The sequence below is a fragment of the Odocoileus virginianus genome, chromosome 15 (genome assembly GCF_023699985.2).
Source record: "Odocoileus virginianus isolate 20LAN1187 ecotype Illinois chromosome 15, Ovbor_1.2, whole genome shotgun sequence".
Taxonomy (NCBI): domain Eukaryota; kingdom Metazoa; phylum Chordata; class Mammalia; order Artiodactyla; family Cervidae; genus Odocoileus; species Odocoileus virginianus.
In genome coordinates this window covers 7,404,533-7,427,977 of record NC_069688.1, presented here as the reverse complement: position 1 = coordinate 7,427,977, position 23,445 = coordinate 7,404,533, and the positions used below count along the sequence as shown (strand labels likewise).

General features: G+C 38.3%; 1 protein-coding gene across 4 annotated transcripts in view; it reads left to right on the top strand.

Moving 5' to 3' along the window:
- Positions 1-23,445, top strand: part of EFR3A (EFR3 homolog A) — a 77,907-nt gene that overhangs the window by 13,462 nt on the left and 41,000 nt on the right. For 3 of the 4 annotated variants that reach the window (XM_020879810.2, XM_070476998.1, XM_070476999.1), the window contains 4 exons: positions 13,538-13,614; positions 15,719-15,846; positions 17,099-17,249; positions 19,789-19,910. In XM_020879810.2, coding sequence (XP_020735469.1) covers positions 13,538-13,614; positions 15,719-15,846; positions 17,099-17,249; positions 19,789-19,910 — 478 coding nt within the window. Of the gene's footprint in view, positions 1-13,537; positions 13,685-15,718; positions 15,847-17,098; positions 17,250-19,788; positions 19,911-23,445 lie in introns of those variants that run through there. The other variant, XM_020879811.2, reaches the window with a different exon arrangement.

Below are 23,445 nucleotides of genomic sequence, written 5' to 3'. Positions count from 1 at the left end.
TGAGGTTCTGTCTCCCTTTTTCCAGTGGCTGAGCTCCATATAGCTCTTGTTCACTCTCTGGTATGCTGGAAACTCACCAGTAACTTCTCTTGGGGGCAATATAATAGCCTAATAAAAGTTTCTCATTCTTCCTTTCATGATGTTTTTGTACCCTTAGGGACATTTTAGAGCTCAGAATAACCTATAATAGAAAAAGAAGATAATTTCTGGAAGTGGGAAAAGTGAAAGTCGCTTAGTTATGTCCGACTCTTTGCAACTCCATGGACTAAACAGTTCATGGAATTCTCCAGGCCGTGATGCTGGAGTGGGTAGCCGTTCCCTTCTCCAGGGGATCTTCCTGACCCAGGGATCAAACCCAGGTCTCCCACACTGCAGGCACATTCTGTCCCAGCTGAGCCACCAGGGAAGCCCATGTGTGGGAATATGACATTTTGTAATACGACAGGTTCTCAGGCAGGATGTCTCTTCTCCATTCTCTACTGCCTGACTTGATTTTTATACCCCTGGAGAGCTGTGGTGACAATAGTGTCATCTTTGGGTAGCTGCATAATATTTTGACTGTGTTTCTGTAGTCAGTATTAAACAGTGCATATTATTTAAAAAATTAAAAAGAAAGCCATCTCAGGAAGGACAGTACAGTTCAGAAACTGTTAAGAGCACAGACGCTTAATGGGGTCCACCACTTCTAGTTGTGTGACCTCAGACAGATTACTTTTATCTTTGTGATTTCCTATTTATAACCTATAAATGTTGATACCTACCTCATACGGTTATAAGCATTAAGGAAGATAAAATTTGGAGTGTAGTAGATGAATATTTGTTGAATGTGTTCTGAAGGAATCAGACTGACAGATAGGGAGTAAATAAGAACAGCATATTCCTGAGTTGGCTTGGGTTGGGTCTTCGGGTTTTCTACTGCGTTTTGCACTGTATCCCTGCACCCAGAATTTGTGCCCTAGGGAACATGCATTTTGTGTTTGATGTTCTATTAGTTGACCAGGACTGCTGTAATAAAATACCACAAACTGAGTGACTTTGAACAGAGAATATATTAGCGTACAGTTCTGGAGGTCAGCAGTCTGAAATCAAGGTTGGTTCCTTCTGAGGGCTGTGAGGGAAAGTGTGTTCCAGGTCTCTTTACCTGGCTTGTGTTAATAGATGGCCAATTTCACGTGCATGTGGAACTCCCCCTGCATGCACATCTGTCTAAACTTTCCCCTTTTATGAGGATACCAGGTATGTTGGATTAGGGCCTCCACTAATGACGTCATCCTATCTGAATTACCTCTTATTCTAAATAAGGTCCCATTCTGAGGCCCTGAGAGAACTTCAGCATATGAGTTTTGCAGGGGATACAGTGCAATTTGTAATAGCTATATAAGACTTGAAGGTGAAATGATTTCTTTTACTTACAGTATTTTCATGTTTTAAAGCATGCTTATTTATTAAACTTTGATGTAAACTGATGGCATAGTCACTTTTTCTTATACTGAAGCCAAATATTCATTTACTTAAAGAGAGGTATATCTAGTGCAAGAAGAAAATTGGTAGAAATGAATAAAAATTCTTTTCATGCTTCGGTTATTTGATATGCTACCAAGTCTCTTGGAGAAGGAAAATGGCAACCCACTCCTCTATTCTTGTGTAGGAAATCCTGTGGACAGAGGAACCTGGCAGGCTACAGTCCATGGGGTCGCAAGAGTTGGACACAACTTAGTGACTAAACCACCACCGCCACTAAATTCTCTGGAGCCTGGCTTCAAGTCATTTTAGCATTTGAACTGATTTCAGGAATGGTACATACCTAATATTTAAGCAAATACAGAATTTACTGATCTACACATTCTATGAAATTTTATTTGTTTTAGTTTCTCTAAGCTGCAATAACAAGATACCATAACCTGAATGGCTTAAAGCAGCACAGTATTGTCACAGTGCCTGGCAGCTAGAAGTCTGAAATCAAGGTGTGGGCAGGGCCACGCTCCCCACAAGGTTATAGGGAAGGAGCCTTGTTTGCCTCTTCCGGCACTAGTAGTGCTGGCAAGCCTTAGAGTGCCTTGGTTTGTAGCCGCAGAACTTGTCTTTCTTATCTTCACGTGGCCTTCTTCCTTGTGTCTCCCACATCTTTCTCTTTTGAAGGACCAGTCTCTGGATTAAGGGTTCACCCTAATCGAAGATGAGCTCCTTTTAATTTGACGACATGTGCAAAAACTCTTGTTTCCAAGTAAGGCCACCATCACAGATACTGAGGCTAGGACTTCAGCACATCTTTTTTGGGGACACAATTCAACCTGCAGCATTTGTCCGTTGCTTTCAAAAATTAGCCTTATTTGATTTCTCTAATCTTCCAAGTATTCCTGACTAGCAAATGGACAACTTTGTTATCTTAAATTAATATACTTGAGCCTCATTATTCTGAACCCTCCCACTGTCTTGTCAGGCCACTGCCTTGGTTTTCCAGGTACAGAATTCTGCTCCACTTTCAACTGTTGTCCTGTTTCTGTAGTTTGTTGCAAAGATGCCTTTCTTTCTTTCTTTTTAAGGTGCTTTTTGTCTCATACTTTCTTGACCGTCTCAGTGTTATGAGTTATGTTTGAAATTGTTGAACCTACTATTTTAGAATTTACAATGGATTTCAAGTCCAGGAGCCTTTTGTAGTTGGAATGTCTATTATCTTACTACTGAATGCATCTGATCTGTACTACTTTTTGTGAAGATAGGATATTCTGTATAGATAGAATGGTATAAGCAAATGCGTGGAAATGAAGTTTGGGCCTTGATTTTAAGAACTGTGAATAGTCGCAGTTTTTATTTGCGAGACAAGGCTGGAAAGATAGAGATTGTATCCAGGTTCACCTCCAAGACCAGCCTGTCAATGAAGTATAAGTAAATTAGGGAGATGTTTATTTTGGTAAAGTAACTGACTTCACTTTTTAAATCTTTAAATAAATGTGTGTGTGTAGCTAAAATAAACTATTAGATTTATCGTATATATTTTGTAAAATAAGTGATTTGGGTTTTTGTAGGTATGCTCTGAATGAACTATCTTATAATTTGCCTAATGTGGAAAAATTTATTTCCATTATATTCTCAATATGTTTCTGACTTGCAATGAAATGTCTTGTAGTCATATTCTTGCTGTATTAATTTTGCTTTATATGAGCTGCACAGCCTTTCAAAGGCATCTGGAAATGTCAGTTTTTTTTTTTATTTTTTTAATTTTTTTTAAACTTTCACAGATTGGAAATGTCACATTCAGACAACTTCTGAGGAGAAATAAAAGGCTTTTACTGTGAGTCAAGGTTCGAACTTTAAACATTGATTTGGTTTTGGTTCATGGTGTTTTGTTTACCACAACTTCAGTAGACTTTCTTGTTACCTGCATGGCATGTTAATTTAGAAGGGAAGTATCAAAGCATACATGTCCTTGTTAAATAATAGTTTACATTGCTGGTCTTTTCTATACCTTCCACAATACCTTGTATAGTACTTTCCACATAATTAGTATTCATAAATATTTGTTTTGCAGTTGAGTTGGAATGTCATGTGCTTTTAGAATCAGAAGGAATCTTTGGTTACTTAGCGAAGTCGTGTCCAACTCTTTGCAACCCCATGGACTGTAACCTGCCAGGCTCCTCCATCCATGGGATTTTCCAGGCAACAATGCTGGAGTGGGTTGCCATTTCCTTCTCCAGGGGATCTTCCTGACCCAGGGATCGAACCCGGATCTCCTACATTGCAGGCAGACTCTTTACCATCTGAGCCACCTAATCTAACCTCTAGTTTGAATCTGGACAGCAGCTGACAGATAATCCTATCTGAAAGCGCTCAGGGAGTTCTAAAATATTTTGACTACTTTTATCTAACTTCTGTCCTCTGAGGGCATCACAGACCAGTCCTTTTTTACATGATGTCCTTTAAATATTTGGGTAATGCCTGATACTTTGACATTTACTACAGGATACATTCTGTGCTAAACATTTTTTTAAACTAAAAGAATGAAGATTGTTAAGCATTATGAGTTGCATTTAGTAGCCTTCAAACATACCATACTACAGTCTGTCTACAGTTAAGTCAAATCCAACAGCACTTCTTTTTTTTGCAGAATCCATGAAATAGGACAAAATTCCTTTTGGTTAACAGTTAGATACTTAGCTCTTGTAGACTGATGATGTACTGTACTCCGTTTCTGACCACTGATACGTGATGAAGAGCATCCAGAGAATTGTATAGAAATGATTTGCTTTCAAAGGATATTAAATATGAAAGCAGCAAATAAAAATGATACAAATTTATACAAATACAGTGTGACAACTAGAATTTTTGAATTGTATCTTTCTCTGGAAAACACACATCTTGTATTTCTGGCACTTAACATATAAGGCTTTATAACTCTCTTTTGATTGGTTGACTAGACATGAAACAGTTACAGTGTTTTTTGAATGTCTATCTTGGAAGACTTCCTTAGATGTGAAACTTCTGTTAAATTATATCTATTACTAGAATAAAACCAGTGCTCAATTGCTGATTTTTTAGAAGAAATCTTGCTTTTTTATCCTATTTTCAGCACCACATGCCAAACAAAGTTTAGGTTTTCTTCAGGAATAGTTGTTTTCTTCCAGTCTTTAGTAGAATTTTCATTTTGTTATTATTTCACTCTAATCAATTATTTTTATCCTTCATTATTTACTCAGCGTTGTAGAACATAGTCTAGTTATGTATTTCAGATAGAAGACTTGTATCTTACTAAAAACTAATTAAGATAGTAATGAAATGTATTACTAGGTCCTTTTAAGGGATATTTCATATTATCCATCGTTTTATTTTTAATAAGAACCTTTAATCTTTGTAAACTATGTGATTAGTCTCTATTTTTTCCCACATCAAATGTAGAGTCTGTAGAATAGTGTTTTTCATTCTGGATATTCTGAAACTGCCACTGCTTTGATTTATTTTTGGTTAAAATATTTAACACATCTTGAAATTTTAATTTGTATTACTGTAAAATATGAAAATTTTCACTTTCATGGGTTTTTTAAAAATACTCTTAATTTCTTTTTCTGCTCTTTCCTTGTTCTTAGAGTATTTCTTTTTCTCCTGTTTTTTGGAGTTCTTATTTCTTTTGTCTATGTAAATTGGTACTTTTATAGAAGGCATACAATTTGGAAAACTCTCCCTTGTTTTCTCTATCACTGTTCTTTTTATAGTTTTCTTCCTATCTCTTTAAACGTCTCCCTTTCACTTCCTTCTCTGCTAGCCATTCCCTAAATGCTTGCTTTCCCCGGAATTCTCTTAATTCCATCCTGTGTTTCTTTGTTGACTTCAGCTAGTTAGACTAGTTGCTTTTGCTATCATTTATATGCTTTTGGCTCTTAAATTTTTCTTTCTGGTCTAAATTATTTGCCTACTACAAGATGTCTCACTTTTAGGTTTGTAACCTCAAATTTAACATGTGCAGAATAAAATTTATTCTCTTTCTGATACCCTCCTCCCACCCCCAAATTTATCTTCCTCTGTTCCTTATTGGACACCACCATCCAGTCACTTGTTCAGACTTCCCTGTCTGTTACTTTTGACTCCTCTCTCTCTGTACCTTCTACTTTGAGTTGGTTTCCACGTCAGCTTCCTACAAATTTGTCTAGCCATTTCTCTCATGCTGCAGAACTTTATGATTTGTTTGGAAATTAAAACTACACTCTTGTTCTTGTCATGTGGCTCTCCCCACTTTGGAATGATCCTCCCTTTTTTGCTGAATTTTTGCTGCTTCCTTTAGACTTAGTTTAGTCATTACTTCTTGCAGGAAGGTTAGGCTTGCACTGCTGTTCTCCGATAGCAGTCTCTTCTGTCATGGCTGTTACCCCATCGAGTTACAGTTCTTTTTGTATATGATTATCTTGTCCTGTCAGACTGTGAGCTACTGAAAGCCAGGGAGAGAGAATTTATCTTTGACCATTACATAATTCTCTCTTCCCCCAAAGCATATTAGTTGTGCAGAGTAATTGCCAACTTAATTTGTCAAGAACATGGTGTGGATTCAAGAGGAAAGTTATTTCTCACATGCTTTTTTTTTTTTTAATTACACATGGAGAAAATGTGATTCCTTTTGTAATTCTTAACAGTACTACTGGCATTATCACAGAGGACATTTAGTCAGTATTCTGTCTGTTAAGCAAAAGGAAAATCACCTACTATGTCAGTTTCAGTTCTGCCTCATCTAGTCTCTTACCTCGGGAGACCAGGACACTGGAGTGCTGTGTGCTCCCGCCCAGGACCACCCCGGGTGCGCTGAAGGAAGGTCTGTGGCTCGCAGAGTCCAGTCATGCAGTCTGGTCCTAGAAGCAGACGTGAACCTGGGTTGTGTCCTAATGGTGGTGGAGACAGAGGTGTCAGGACTTTGCTTTCCTGCCTGCAGCTCTAGTTTCTGTGTCACCCAGTGGATCCTTTCTTGTTTGCTTTGCCAGCTAAGCCAACATCAGATGAAATGAGTAGAGCATTATATTTCCTGATTTTAATTTTTGTGGAGTTTTTTTCCCCCTGTATGATGATTCCAAAAGGTTTTCAAATGCAGTCTTAACAGAATTACATTTTCTTAAAACCATATTTATTGTATATTTTATTGCTCAGGTTAACTCTGCTGAGTAATTTTTTTTTTCAGTTAAGTATGGTAGAATACAGTAAAATCTAGGTATAAATCTATAAATTGACTATTTGTAAGTAAACAGTACCTTTTTTTTCTTTAAAATTGTGATAGTGGGGAAAAATTGTTAAGTATAGACTGATCGATCACGAGTTGACTCAGAAGAAAAGCTGTTTTTTGTTTTTTTTTCCTACAGACAGTATTTAAGAATAGTTTTGTGATAACAGACTTTTGTCTACATTATGCCTTTTGCAGAGGCAAGTATTGCAATGCAGTGGAAAGACCATCTTTTAAAAAAGAATTGGAGCTTTAATTCCAGTTAATGCCTTTGTTGTCCTCTTTTCCATGAAGTTTATGTTCCTGGGAATAAAAAACAAGCAGTGAAATTGAGAATGAGAAGAAAGATGGTATAGAATTACTTACGGAAAGAGTCATGTAATAAAATACTCCTCTAATGGATTAGAAACCTTTTAAAAGGAACACTTTCCTGAAGATAAGACTGTTTTGTCCCCATTTTTCTTTGACTCCTGTCTAATTATTCAGCAGACCTTTTCAATGCTTCCTTTGTGCCATCTCCTAGGTTCCTTCCTTTCTGAGCTCTGGGTCATTGGAACACGCATTTGGGGTTTTCCATATGCCGTCCCCCATAGGGAAACTTGCACTGTTTCATCTGCCTGTAATTGTCCTGTGTCTCCAGTTTCCTTATAGTTCTACTCGTTCTTCAGGGGGAGCCCTCGGCTTAGCTCCCATGTCCTTCATAAAACCTTCTCATGTGAGCTAGGAGTGCTTTCTCTCTTCTCTCAACTTCTGTGGCCCTGTAGCCATGTGGTCCATTTGACATGAGATTGCTCTTGTCCTCCAGTATTGTCCAAATCTTGTTTTCAGTTTCAGTTTTTATGTATTTTCTAATTGGAGGGAACTCGCTTTACAATATTGTGCTGGTTTCTGCCGCACAGCGACGTGAATCAGTCATACTGATATACGGGACCCCTCCCTCTTGAGCCTCTCTGAATTTCAGCTTTTAAACCTTCGTCTCTTCAAGTAGTTAGTTACCTTTTGGACTCTATAGTTCTTACCACAATACCTTGTACCCAAGTTGAAGTGCAGGAGTAACACCCATATTACAGGCTTTATAAGTAGTGTATGTGTGTGTGAATGGTGACTATAAATTTACATGTTAAGTGTTAGTTACTTGGGAGGGATGTGTGAGTATGACTGGAATATTACTAAGTCTTTTAATGGTATGAAGTAAGTGTCTTGTTCTGACATTAACTGAATGAGTAGTTTTTAATTTCAACCTTGAAGAGAATATATGTGATGCAGAGTTTTTTGCGTTTTGTATACTACAGAGCTAGAGGTCTTGAAGTAATGAATTTTTAAAATCTTCTAATAGAAAAACATGCTCTCTCTTTTCAACTTGATTACTGATAGCTTCTGCCAGGTCTAAAAAGAAAACATGAATTGTTTAAAGTGATTCAGTTGACATTGTCAGCTATTCATTGGAGAAATTATATGATTCTGGCATTTAGTTACTATTTTGCAGTGGACAGTTTTCTTATCATTTTGATTTGTGTAGTACATATCAACAGATACTAAATTTGTTTTATCACTGAACCTTGGGTCCACATTCGTTAAGTGAAGGAGCGTTTTTTGTGAATGTCTATTATATTCCAGACATGCAACAATGAACAAAATATATAGACTTTATATTGATGTGACTCATTCTGGTGGGAAAGACAAATGTGTGTAGAACTAAGTACAATAATTTGCTTTAGGTGCAATGATAGAAATACCATAAGGACCAGAATCCAGTAATCATAGCTATTCCCATTTAAAAATATGAGGTTTAGTAAGCCCTAAGTATACCAGCAAATTCCTAATGTATTACACATAAGAATTATAAACCGAGATAATGTAACTGCTGAGTAAAAGGTATAGATACTGTGATTTTTTTCCTTTAACAAAGCACAAGACAAACCTAATACAGTTGGTTTCCACCAGAAGATCTAAGCGTTCTTCAACTTCAGTGACAGTGATAGTAGCTTACTATTTTTGTTTTAGAGGATAGCTTTATCCCAGGTATCTAGTGCTATGGTGATGTTTAATAATAAGCACTAATTGTTTAATTGTTAGTAATTTAGTAATGGAGACATTAATAATTCCAGTTAGATTTAAATTATCATTGGGTAATATGGTTAGTTGAAAGTATAGCTTATTTTAAGAGAGATCTTAGTTATCCAACCCCCAGACTTACAGAGCTACGTTAGGACAGTGACTGTCATTACAGAACAGCAGTATTCGGTGCTGGACAGCCACGTGGAATGCTGGCCCATGAAGCAGAATTCTCCCAGCACCCCAGAGTCCTCATGCACCTGGTCCATGCTTCTGTCAGCTCAGCTGTGAGGCTTTCTGTGCAGTTGCCGAAGGCCTGTTGGCTCAGAATGGGTTAGAAAGTATTCGTAACACCTCGCCATCAGAGGAGGATTCTAGCCAGTATGTCTCACACCTGTCTGCGGGGAGAACTAGGAGACTCTGGTGAATTCACATGTCTTGGGTGTCTCTAAAGAAGAAATGGTTAATTTAGGAGTATGCAAATTTTACTAAAATAAATGTGTGGGTGTAGTGTTTTTAAAGTGGCTTCTACATTCCAGGCAGTTTTTGTTGTTGTTGTTGTTAGTACTCCTAACCCTGAGAGATTGGTAGAAGGATTTTTCTGTTTCCTGACTACGACTCAGCATTATTGAACAGATTGCCCCATGGGCCTGCCTGCACACCACTATAATACACAGCTTGGCACCCTTCTTGGTCATAATTTTTCCTTCCAGCTATGCCCCAATTCAATTTTTCCATAGTTCAGTTACCCACTTGAGATTTCCTATTTCTCCTACTGTATCGTAAGTCGAGTTCTGAATTCTGTATGCTACAGGAGGAGAATAGTGAATTACCTTCTCCTTAATGTGTTAGAATTAAATTTAAAGGAAGTGATTGCTCAGACTTGCCAGTTGCTTAAGCCTCTCTATGCTACACTTAGCCCCCTTTTTCCTTTGGAAAAGAGAAAGTTGGGACCAGTCAAGAAGTGAGGAGTTTGTTAGAAGGGATCGGAAGCTAGGATGAGGAAGAATTAAAGGAAAAAAATAGAAAATAGGTTTATTTTCTTATTCGAACTGTATAAAAATCTATCTTTAGTAAACTAGCAGTGCAGTATTTTAATATCTGTTTAAGCTATTTGGCCTCGCTAGCAGAATTCGATATGGATATTATCAGGTTCTTGATAGCTTTATGTTTGATGTCAACAAGTAGATACGTTACAGTATACTAGTACCCTCCGCTAATTAATTACAAGTAAAGTGAACCTAGGCACTTCCTGAACAGGAGGTAAAAGGATCTAAGAGCTGGAAGAGTGACTAGAAACTTGCCTCTTACAACATGAAGGACTATGTTCAGGTACCTGCAGCTGAACTCGAAAAGCCTTATGAACTGACTTCGACGGGGGAGTCCCCCACACTTCTGTGCCTGAGTAGGTCCAGTACTTTCATTTTGCTTGTTCTTGTGATGTTGATAAGCACAGTATTCTCTTATTTAAAATAGCTGATGGAGTTCTCTCTTTTGTGGTTACAATTACCACTCACTTTCACCTTCAGCGTTATCATTTTCTAGAAACCTGAGTAAATTGAAGCTTTTAAACCTCGGTTCAGCTGTCTCTCTTGATTGGTCGGTTTCCATGTACTGTAAGAGGGCAGGAAGTTGTTTTGTTTGGACTTCCTGGAGAAACGCGCGGTGGCCGTGTATTCCCTCCATGGCAGAGCACTCCTCGTCTCAGGCTCGTTCCTGCAGTCGTGTCCATTGGGCAAGGTTTGTGGAGAGCTAAAATGTTTAAAGGGGTTCAGAAAGCGTCCAGGCCTTGCGTTCTGCTGCTGTTGTTTAGCCGCTCAGTTGTGTCTGACTCTTTGTGACCCCATGGACTGCAGGGTAGCGTGGCAGTCACCCTTTAAAGTCATCACGTCTGTTGGAGTCTCTGCTCCTCTGTATGGACCAGCTGTACCATACGGGATATGGGGCAAACGAGCCTCCCGTAGCTCCTTGGCCAAACAGAGCCGCTCCTGGCCCTCTCAGAGTTGCTGTGGGAGCGCGTGGATAATGCGGCCAAGTGCTTGGTATAGTGCTGCGCACAGCATGTCAGAAAAAAGCAGTCATCCCCTTGGACTTGGGTCTTGTTATTGAAAGCTTGTTGTGAACCACGTAGAGAATTTGTTGGGTGTTTAGATGATTAATTCTCAGCAAAGGTTTTCACACTGTCGGGAATACTGTCTCAAGGGCCCTCACGCATCTCGGTTACTTTGATTGTAGTTCTTATCTTATTTGTTTTTGTTTAGTCACTCAGTCTTGTCCGACTCTTTTGCAACCCCGTGGGCTATAACTTTGCCAAGTTCCTCTGTCCTCCACTTACATATAGCATTAGTAATAATAACTACCAGTCTGTTGGATGCTTACCAAATGTTACACCCTTAATAAGAACTTTACATATAATTTTATTTCATTTTCCCTATGAACAAGGTGTTACTACACTGATGAGGAAACAGGTAAGATAAGAGAAAATAATGTGCCTGCCTAACTGGACAGTAAAAGATACTGGGTTCACCTCAGATCTGTCTGACTCCAGAGCCTCTGCCCTTAACCCCCTATTGGGCATTTTGTCATTTTTCTTATCTGTCTCTTCCAGTAGACCCTATGCTTCTTCAAAGTGAGAATTGGGTATATGTGTATTCCGAAGTCCACATTTTTTGGAAGCTTTTTTAAAACTAAAAGCAGTGTATAATATTAGCAAGTGTCAATGTAAATGAGACTTAATACCTTATTAAAAATTCTTAGCCTTTTGAACATTACATAATTTATCCTTCTAACCCTAACAGGAAACTTGAAGCTTGGGGAGTTTTTCAGTTGCATTGCTAGTCTCTTTGCCGTAATAGCAATTTGAATTTTCTATATTTGGCCTTGCATTAGTGTAGCAAAATATTCCTCCTAATCTTCTTATCAGGTTATAAGCTTCTTTCATCATTGCAATACCCAGCTCAGTGCCCTGTGTAAGTTAATCACTTGATACATATTTGATTTTAATTTATTTCTGTGTATTAATATTCATATGAAGTATTTTAATATTAGGTATAATTGACACAGGAATGTGACTTTTGCTTACTTTGCTTTTGCCCTTGCTCTTCTTTCTAATAATCAGGCCTGTGTTTTGCTTTTGGACTTTAAAAATAGTTCAGGTATTTTGGAGTTAGTCTGAAAAAAAAATCCCCTAATGGACTCTGGAATTTTTTTCTCCTTTTAAAGTAGAAAACATCCTGAACAGTAGGCAGCATTTTATATTATCTTCATGTGGTGCCTAAATATATGCTGTTGAATTATTCACTATTTTTATGACAGTTTATGAACTCAAGGACAGAGATCTTGACTGTTACACTTTTCTGTGTCTGTGGCATCTGATGTGGTGTTCGGGAAGTAGTATGTGCAAATAAACATCTGCGTGTTGATTTATTTGACCACTGGTATCAGAGGTTCCATGGAAAGAGCATGAGGTTTCAGAGTTAGGCGTTGGATTCTCACCTAGCCGTTGCTGCTGAGTAAATTACGTGGTCGGTTCTTCTACAGTTTCTTGTAAAGTGGTAGTGATAACAACATCTCACTAATTTGCTGGAAATTTTAAATAATGTATGTCCATTACTTTATAATCACCAAAATTGCTGTACATGTCTTAATTCTGTCTTGTTTTTATCAGCATAATGACTCCATTCTACTGCAAATCTGGACTCAGTCTTACATGTTTTGGCATGTTGGGCACTCACTTGACATGATACTGCTGCCTGCGTGAATCATGTGTCCTTCATGAGCAAAGTGAGGCCCGGAGTTGTCTGCTGAACGACGCTCCTCGATGAGGTGGTAGACGTCTGCTTCGGGCTGAGCCCCCTTGGCTTCTGGCTGGCGTTCTCTCATGCCATTGTTTGGTTTCTAAACACACACACACGCACACTCAGCCGCAGACACACGTACCCCAGTTTCATAAATCATGGGAATGCGTGGATAGTGGCTCAAGACAAGCGTTCCCACCAAGTTATTAGTTTGTAGGACAAGAAAACGGATCCCTCCTCCTCCTCACAGAGTTCTTTCCAGTGAGATGGTGTGCTTTCCCTCAAGGGCATGCTACCCCTTAAGTGAAAGAATTGGAGTGAACCTAGGTCTTCTCATCCAAATGCATGACTTTTTCCTAGATGCCAGCAACAGAAAATGTACAGAGCAGTCTTCGAGCAGTTTTTGAAATTCCTGGACTTATCCTTGAGGTTGATTCTCTCTGTATTGTGGCTTCTTTATATAATTCATCATGTGGATAGAGGTGTTAACTGTTTTCACCAGCTACACTTCCTAGTGTAGCGAACTACCATTTTGAGACCGTTGTAGCTGGAACTGAGTGGATTGGGCCAGGCAAAAGTGGGGTTTGCGGGGAGGTAAGTAGGGGATGATGCAGAGAATAGTAGAAGATGAGACCAGAAAGGAAATGAGGTGGGGGTACCAATTACATATATACTTTATAGGGTGAATTTGGTAGTCATGCATGCATGTACACACACACACACACCATGCTCCAGAACAGTTTGGGTCGAAACTCTAGAATAATTCATTAGCATGTTCATTTTGACCTGGTGTCTTTGGGAAGGGGAGGAGAAATTTGACTTTTTCATTTCTTACTTAATAACTGAATTTGCATACCCATTTCTGTTTCTGGCTGTTTGAACTTTTCTCCTTTATTTTCAATAACCCATAAATACTCAGAACTTGAACTTTTAGATCAGTTTACAATATGATTAATTGCCGTACTTTGTGATTTTGTTCTTTTTTGAACAGGAGTGTGTTGCTGCTGTTCTGCTCTGCGTCCTCGCTACAAACGCCTGGTGGACAACATATTCCCTGAAGATCCAAAAGTAATTTGATCTACATCTACTGATCCTTCTCTTTGCTGACCCATCCTTCCCCCCTGCTGATCTCCCTAAGGTTTCCCTAATTTCATTTCTCTACTTTTACTCCCAAATCTCATCATGTACACTACTATTTTTATACTTCTCTTTTTTTTAACCTTTAAATGATCCGTGCTTGCCTGCCTGGTTTTCAGATTCTTAGATTAGGCATGTGTTCAGAATGATGGATAGCTGATGTTCTTAAGTGTGTACAGTTTGTAGATTTATGAACTAGTCTCAGATTATTTACAAAATGCCAAGAACACAGCTGTGAATACAGACACGATCTTCTGCTCCCACCAAGCTCATCGACAAGTAAATTGGCAACTGCAATATTAGTGAAAGAATGGTGTGATAGAGAAGTGAAGTACAGTGTACTGCTGGAGTAGTTGGGAATGATACCCGATTTGGACTTGGAGGAAGGAATACCTGAAGGAATGAAATCCAGGCTAAGAGCCAGAGAATAAATAGGGTTGGCCACACAGTTTTCAGAAGATAATTGAGAAGTAAAGGGAGAATATTCCAGGCAGCGTTTGTCCTTTTTACTTAAGTGCTTTTTAATTTTTTATAAAAATTACTTTTTTATGGAAGACTGCTGGCTTCAAAGCAGCTGTGTTTGATTGATTTTATTTAACACTGTCTTTCTAAGACTCTTTTAATCTAGTGTTAAATAAATAGGAATAAGAAAATGTTACATGAGTTTGAGTTCCAGAGGTTGCTTTATTTTAAAAGGTAGCCAACTGTAGAAACTTTTTGGTTATCTTAACGTTAATTTATGAGCTATATCTTGTTTTTAATTAAATCTGATTTAAGGAACTGTATAAAGGCTAATCTGTTTATATATTGGCTACCAGATATCCTGGATAATTCATAACATATAAGTAACTCTGAGATACGGTACCTGGCTTAAGCTTTCCATACATTGATATATAGTGAAAGCATACTAAATATTAAATCACAGTGCATAAATCAGAAAGTAAAATGTTAGGTAAAACAGGGGTAAAGTTTCTGCCTTTAAATCAGGAAGGTATCACTCACTCTGAGTTGGCAATCTCTGCGAAGATTCACAGAAGAAATGAACTTGGAAGGATATATACCATCTGGAGAAGCAGAGATTAGTTTCTTTGTACCTGAGAGAAAAGGCGTGATAAAGTAAGAGGTAACATATGGGACAAGGGCCTTCAAGTGGAGGTTCTTGTAACCTGATCGTGGTATAATGAGTGGTAATAGTGCACAGTTCCTGAATTCTGATTGGAAATTTCAAAAGTATCATTTAATAGACTGCATATTCAGATCATTTCTTTAAGGAATCTGAAACAGGCAGCTAATGAAGATAAGGTGGAGGCAAGATTATGGAGGAATGTGTAACAGATAAGAAATCTACTTATCTTACTGACAGTGAGGGAGCTTTGAACACTTTTAATATGGGAGTGGTGGCAGGTCAGCTGGAGAATGGTTACAGAAAGAATCTTTATTTGTGCCAAACATTTAGAAAAAATCTACTTGAAGAGAAATCTGTAAAATAAGATGTAAGAAAAAGAAAAGATTTACATGAACCTTGCATACATATGGCAACCATAAACCCAGCTGACATTTCTTATCTTTAATTTGTTAAACAAAAATATCTCCTGTGTCCAAAATGCACCCAGTAGTAGGTGACCAGAGTGCAGATGTCTGCCTGCCATAGTCCCTGCCTTCAAAGGGTGCTGTAATGAGGAGAGCAAATAACTGAACCTTTTCTGATAAGTACTACAATATACTGTATAATTGAGCTGTGTTTTTGTTTTTTTTATTTTACTATATAAAGGAAGATGTTAGAATAATCCATTGCTTGTGAAGGTGTATGCTTTCCTAAATGGGGCAGTGCTTTAACTTTCTGAAACCTCTACGTATCCAGAATGGTGATTAGCACTTAAGAGACTCTCTCAGGCAGGCTCAGGGTAAATATGGATTAATTTCCAATCCATAAAGAGGGGATGAGGAGCAAGCAGCACTTAGAAATACAAACACTAAGCATGGAAATACAGGCATAAGTAGAACCTATTTCTCTCATTGTTGTTTTTATTTTTAGGATGGCCTTGTTAAAGCTGATATGGAGAAATTGACATTTTATGCTGTATCTGCTCCAGAGAAACTGGATCGAATTGGTTCTTACCTGGCAGATAGGTTGAGCAGGGATGTTGTCAGACATCGTACTGGGTAAGGAAACTAATGTAGTATCTTTGGAATATTCTTCCTAGGCTAAATCATCCTATAAATTATTTTGCCATCTAGGCAGGCAAAGATGATGGATGGAGAATAAAGCGTTGTAATGCATGAGGATATGTATTATACCAAATAGATGCTGTGGCTTTTATTACTTTCCTCGTGGTCAGGTTTAAGAATAAACTCATGTTAGTTAACAGAGTTGTTTGTTTAAGCATCCACTGATTTTTAAACTTCCCTGATGGGAATAGTAGAGATTGATTCCCTTAAAGGTTTGTCAGTGCAGTACTGTAATTTAAAAATCAGTTTCAAAATTGAAAACTTATCAAAAATTGTGTTAGCAAACTAATTTTTAGCACAGCTCCAGTTTTGCCTGTCAGAGGAATAATAAAAGAGAGCTACGTTTAGGCTTAGATATTATAATAGGTTCAGAATATGTAAATTCTGAACAAGCGTGCTGATGTGAACTATGCTAGCTATACATCAACCTGTAAATAAAGGACTACCATCTTAATCCGTTCTCTGTGCTTGAACAGTAATTACTTTGCAATTTGGTATGTAAATACTTTTCCATATTATCATTTTGTGATCCTAGTTTCTTAGTGTATTCCATTTTCCACATGATATGCTGGCTTTCTCTACTTTTACACTGTTACCATTTAGAGCATTTGCTACAGTTGTGAGTCTTGATACAAATAGTTCTTATGGTCATTTGTTCAAGCAAAGTTATCTAAATTCTGAATTTTAACTTTTAGTACAAGCTTTAAAATCTGATGAATTGGAAGGTAAAATTTATACCTTTCCTTAAAATATTGCTGATACTGTTTTATATACTCATATTTACAAATACTAATAGATTGTGTTAGAAATTTAAGCTCATTTCTTATAATAACTGTTTTGGGTAAGATGCAGAGAAACATGGTTAAAAAGCTGGAAAATGGAGAATATTTGTGTTTATAAAAACATGCACAGGAAGTTAACGTGGAAGCAGCTCTGGGAGAGGTTTTGCGGAGGAGAAGAGTGGAGGAGTGCAGTCTGGTCTCTGCGTCCTCCCACCTGAAGGTCATCTTAGGACCCCAGTATCCTTAGTGTTGTGAGAAGATTAGGCTCTCACTCAGATGCTGCTAAATTAGCCTTTCTGTGTTCTATGCATTTAAATAAATTTACTCTAATTATTCCTGTGAGTGCGCTGAGGAGAATCTGGAGAGCTAGAGATGCTTTGATATTATTTTTCTCTTATGTTTAGGTATGTTTTAATTGCTATGGAGGCATTAGACCAACTTCTTATGGCCTGCCATTCTCAAAGCATCAAGCCATTTGTAGAAAGCTTTCTTCATATGGTAGCAAAACTGCTGGAATCAGGGGAACCCAAGCTTCAAGTTCTCGGAACAAATTCTGTAAGTAAACGATTCTAATTTTAAGAGTAATTAGCGTAACTTGGATTAAGTCTTCTTTGAGTGTCCTTATCTGATAAAGGCAGATGCTCTGGTCGGGGTATTTGGACAACCAGTAGAGTTGTAGATTAGAACATTTTGTCTCAAAGTTTTATTGTTGTTCTGTGTGAAATCTGGGACATTAACGAATCATAAGAAGTGGTAGAAACTCAGTTGGCCATAAGTGGAAGGTGTCCGTGTCCCCTCACAACCTCCTCCTGCCCCTACCCCTGACCTTCTAACACTGCTTCTAAACTGTTTCTGCTAAGACATTCATTTTCTTTTATCTGGAACTGTAGTTGATGAAACGTGTATAGTTGGGGAAGGCATATCTAATGAAGAAAATAAAATACAGTGATAACCTTTCTCCTCATCTTTAGTTTCATTGTATTGCCTTCAGCCTCAGTCTCTCAGTTCCAGCTTCATTTCTGAGGAAGCTTTCAGGCATTCAACCAATCGGCACGTTCCCATCCAGATTCTTATCAACAAGAGTCATCTGTTACCTGCTGTTGCTTGCAGACAGCTGTTTGATGGTTAGGAACTGTGGGTGCTGACTGACAGCACAGCCTCTAGGGCTTGACCGCCTTGCTCTGAATCAGGCCCACAACACTTCCTGGTTGTGTGTCTTGGGCAGGTTACTTAGCCGCTCCCTGCCTCAGTTTCTCACCTGTGAAGCGAGGATGACACTAGTGCCAGTCTTACAGGGTTGTTGTGTGGCGTGAGTTAATGTAAAGTTCTTACAGCAGTGTATGGCCCTGTTGTTATTGTTGGTAGTAATACAGTATTCTCCTTTTTTTAACCAAGATTATGTAAATAAAATCCTCATTTGAAAACCTTTAATATGATTTTGTCTGTTAGTTTCAGAGGGAGAATATTGGGTATTTCCAAATACAGTTAGGTGGTATGACAGCCTCCATTTCAGTCAGTGTAGCTATTAGGCTTCTCCTACTTCCTTTGCAGTTAGGTGAGGAAAGTCTAGGAGAACTTTTTTTTAATTTATTGAAGTATGATTGGTTTACAACATTGTGTTAATTTCTGCTACACAGCAGACTGACTCAGTTATATATACATGTATACTGTTTCATTTTATCCTCCATTCCAGTTGGTCACAGGACACTGAATGTAGTTCCCCGTACTGCCGTACAGTAGGACCTTCTCACGCGTCCATCCTGTATATTTAGGGGAAATGTGTTAATGGCTGTGGGGCAAAGGAGTTTTAGTTTAAATCTCCAGAAGTTTCTTTACTGGAAGTCAGCCATGCCATTAGAATTCCTTTAGTGACTTATTTGAGAAAAAGACAAACATCTCCAGGTACCTACTTTTGATTTGAGTGAATTGTATTCAGTGAAATGCTATATTATCTTGACCAACATTATTTATGTGGTATTTCCTGGAAGTCTGATTTTAACTTCTTTGGGGTGCTAAGTCATCAGATGTGACTGGTTCGGTAATTTGTGTTTATCAGCCATCTTTGCGCACTTTTTTGGCTGTGCTGGGTTTCTGTTGCTGCGTGGGCTTCTCTTCTTGCTGAAGTGGGGGCTTCTGGCTGCTCTGCGGGCTTCTCCTTGCTGTGGCTTCTCACCGCGGGGCCCAGACTCTGGAGTGCGCAGGCTCAGTAGTTGGGTGCACCGACTTAGTTGCCCTGCCACAAGTGGAATCTTCCCAGACCCAGGATGGAACCCAGGTGTGGTATTTGTGGCCTTTTTCTAGGTCATCTTGAGTCATATGAAATTATTTAAAACAGATAACTTGGCTCTGGCTGAATTAATTTAAAATACTTTTAGTATCATAATTTTATTTTTTCAATTTTATGTGTACTTTAGTTTTGTTCCCAGGACATCTTTAGGTTATTTTAGAAGCAATAAGCCACCAAATAAATGAGAAAGCAAATAAGAAAAAAAGGATGCATATTAAGGGATCGTATGGTTGGGTTTGTGACACATGTAGGATATTTAAATTTCCTAAACATATGCATATCTCTCTCTCTCTTTTTTTTAATCTTTTAAAAAGAGTAGAATAAATTTTACTGTCTGAGTCTTTTTCTTCTCTACTGTGTTGGTGATGTTTTCTTCAGCTTAGGGCCCTTTTTCTTGTCCCATCTTGTTTGTATAAATATTCATTCATGTGTTATACAACAGCTGTCAAGATTTCCTACCTATGATTTAAGAAATAGAATTCCCTGAAGGTTTGGGCCTGACTGCGGTTATCATGAAAACATTGCCAGCATCCGGGAAATGCAGAAGAGCGTCAGAGCAAGCACTCACTCACTCCAAAGAAACTACGTTAGAAAATTATAGTTAACACTTACAATGCTATATTCTTGATTTTGTGAAGTTTGTTATTGAAAAATTCCTTTCATATATATGTGACATGATATTTCATATTTCATTTGCTTTTTTATTTGGATATTTCTTGTCAATGTAACGAATAATGAATGAAAATAAGTGTATTTTTTCTACACTTTGAAAAAGGTGATAATACACTTTATTGTTATTCTTTTTAGTTTGTCAAATTTGCAAATATTGAAGAAGACACACCATCGTACCATAGACGTTATGATTTTTTTGTATCTCGCTTCAGTGCCATGTGTCACTCCTATCATAGTGATCCAGAAACACGAACAGAGTATGTATTGTTTTATAATTTATAGTCATGGAGTAATTTATTCAATATTGTGTTTGTATCTTACATAATGATTACCAAAGAAGATGGGAAATGTATGCTTTATTCCTAAAATGCAGCTTTTCATTGCTGTTAGAAGAACTGACTGAAGAAGCAAAATTGAGAGTGGTTTCCTAACTGGATCAGAATAAAATGCAGTCTCCACTGTAGCCCGGAATGCCCCTTTAATGCTCCCTCGTCGATGTTAGGTCCTGTCATCCTGTCATTTCTTCCCCCTTCCACGCCGACCCAGTGCGTAGGTCTCCTCGCTTGTGTGAGCACCTCGGGCACTTCTCCCCAGGGCCTTTGGACTGAGTGGCCTCCTGGCTTAGAACAGCTCCCCAGATACCTGCCTTATGGCATCTGCCCTCACTTTGTTCAGATTTCTGCTCAGGTGGCATTTTACCATGAGAATCCTCCCTTGGCCACCTTTTATTTATTAAATACCAACGCCTCCATCCCACCCCCAGTCAAGCTTTATTTTCTTCTCATATCTCATTCCCTGGTGGCTCTGATGGTAAAGAATCTGCCTGCAGTGCAGGAGACCTGGGTTCAATTCCTGGGCCAGGAAAATCCTCTGGAAAAGGAAATTGCTACCCACTCCAGAATTCTTTCCTGGAGAATTCCATGGTCAGAGGAGCCTGGCAGGCTATAGTCCATGGGGTCACAAAGAGTTGGACACAGCTGAGCAACTAGCACTTTCTCTTTCACTTTTCATGGAATATGTTCATGGCTTTGTTTTATTATTAGAAATCCCTTTTTTTTTTTTTTTTAGCAATACACTGTCAAATAAAATTAGAGGTCATGGCCAGTAGGAAATGCGACTGATACTTTAAGATTTTCTTAAAATACTTGACTTGGCACATACTAACTTTGTAGTAAAGTTAGGCTTATCCCTTTGTGATTGCAGAGGAATCTCTCAAGACTTTGTTTTAAGAGAACTGCATGAACAGATCCAGCTTTGTACGAGAGGCAGAATTTGTCTTGTTTCCATGTTCACTTCCTCACCTGTTCAGTGCCATATTACTGCCACATCCCGTTCTCCACCCACTACTCCTGTAGGCGTGCATTATTTCCCCGTGGGCTTATGAGGCAACGTCACCCACTTCCCCTCATCCTCCAGTCTCTAAACCTATTTTATAGCTTTTGGACACAGTCCTGGATAAGCTGAGTAAACTTCTAACGGTGAATATTTCAGGTACTAGCTAAGTGAAAGTGAAGTCGCTCAGTTGTGTCTGACTCTTTGTGACCCCATGGACTGTGGCCTACAAGGCTCCTCTGTCCATGGAATTCTCCAGGCAAGAATACTGGAGTGGGTTGCCATTTCCTTCTCTAGGGGATCTTCCCAACCCAGGGACCGAACCCGGGTCTCCTGCATTGTAGGCAGACGCTTTTACCATCTGAGCCACCAGGGAAGTCTAGTAGCTAAAAAGGAGGGTAAGTAATAGTCACATTTGGTCAGAATGAAGGTGTTTCAGGGGAGGTGGGCTACCAGCTTAGCTCTGCTTGCGAGCTTGTTCCCCAGATTTTACATGCTGTTTTCTGGTTACTTTTCTTCTTATCCTTGAACCAATAGATTAGATTTTATTTTTAAAGAAGAGTGAGGAAAGAGCTGGAGGAACTTGAGGCCTATGAATTGAGAAGGGAGGAGAGGGCAGCTTTCTCTCAAAATGTTACCTGTCTACATACAGTAATGTGTGTGTGTCAGGACACACAGACGTGTAGTGTGTACATGGCTTGGATCATCCGCACTCCATTTTGTTAGTTCACATTTGTCGTCCCTCTAGAGGAACCAGCCTAGTGTTCCATCTAGGTGGACTCGGAGGGGAGAGGTTCTAGGGAGAAGCCATGAAGGGACCGTCTGAGGACACGTTAAGGGTGTTCAGGACGGTAAAATCCTGTTCTCACCCAGCTGCTGAGACTTGTGGGCAAGAACTAGGAGAGACTCTGATCCTCATTGGTTTGAATTATTATCATCCTCTCAGAAAAATTAATTCTTTTTTAAACTTTATTGAAGTATAGTTGATTTACAGTGTTGTATTAATTTCTGCAATATATCAAAGTGATTTAGTTACACATATATAATTTTTCATATTCTTTTCTGTGATGGTTCATTACAGGTTATTGAGTATAGTTCCCTGTGCTATATAGAAGGACTTTGTTTATTCATTCTGTGTATAATGGTTTGCATCTGCTAACCCCAGACTCACAGTCCATTCTACCCCCATCCCTCTTGGCAGTCACAAATTCTGTTCCTTATACCTGTGAGTTTGTTTCTGTTTCATAGATGAGTTCATTTATGTCATATTTTAGATTGCTCTTATAAGTGACATATGGTATTTGTCTTTCTCTTTCTAACTTACTTAGTATGATAATCTCTAGGTCCAGCCATGTTGCTGCAAATACTGTTATTTCATTCTTCTTTATGGCTGAGTAACATTCCAGTGTTTGTGTGTGTGTGTGTTTTATATATATGTGTATGTATGTGTTATATATCTGTGTATCTCACATCTTCTTTTATCTGTTCGTCTGTCAGTGAACACCTAAACAGCATTTAGGTTGTTTCCATGTCTTGGCTGGTGTACATACTGCTGCAGTGAACATCAGGGTGCATGTATCTTTTCAAATTATATTTTTCTCTAGATATATGCTCAGAAGTAGGGTTGCTGGATCATATGGCAACCCTGTTTTTAGTTTTTTGAGGAGCCTCCATAGAGTTTTCCATAGCTGTCACACCAATTTACATTCCCACCAACAACATTAGAAGGCTTCTCTTTCCTTCACACCCTCTCCAACATTTGTTATTTGTGTACTTTTTAATGATGGCCATTCTGGCTGGTGTGAGATGGTATCTTGCACTTTTGATTTGCATTTCTCTAATAATTAGTGATGATGAGCATCTTGTCATGTGCCTTTTGACCATTTGTATGTCTTCTTTGGAGGAGAGTCTGTTTTGGTCTGCTCATCTTTTGATTGAGTTGTTTGTTTTTTCATTATTGAGTTGTATAAGCTGTTAGTATTTGGGAATTAAGCCCTTGTCAGTTACATCATTTGCAAATATTTCCTCCCAGTCTGTAGTTTGTATTTTTGTTTTATTTATGGTTTCCTTTGCTGTGCAAAAGCTTACAAGTTTGATTAGTTCCCATTTGTTTATCTTTGTTTTTATTTCTTTTGCCTTGGGAGACCTAAGAAAACTTTGGTACACTTTATGTGAGAGAATATAGGAGAATCTATTTCTTTTGATTTGGTTATTTTTATTGAAAACTGACACATAGACTAACCCTGTATTTTACAGCCCTTTTTAACTTTAAATGCTGATTACAAAAAGATGATATTAAAAGTCAGTTTCTTTTGGAACTGCCATATCTGTCCATCTTAGATTTTTAAGATTTTAATTTCTTAGACTTATTGTGTATTATTTTTGTTTTATTGACTTGAGATAATAGTATTATTTAATATCCATTCCCTTAACTAAGCTAGCAAACTTATTTAAATGGCT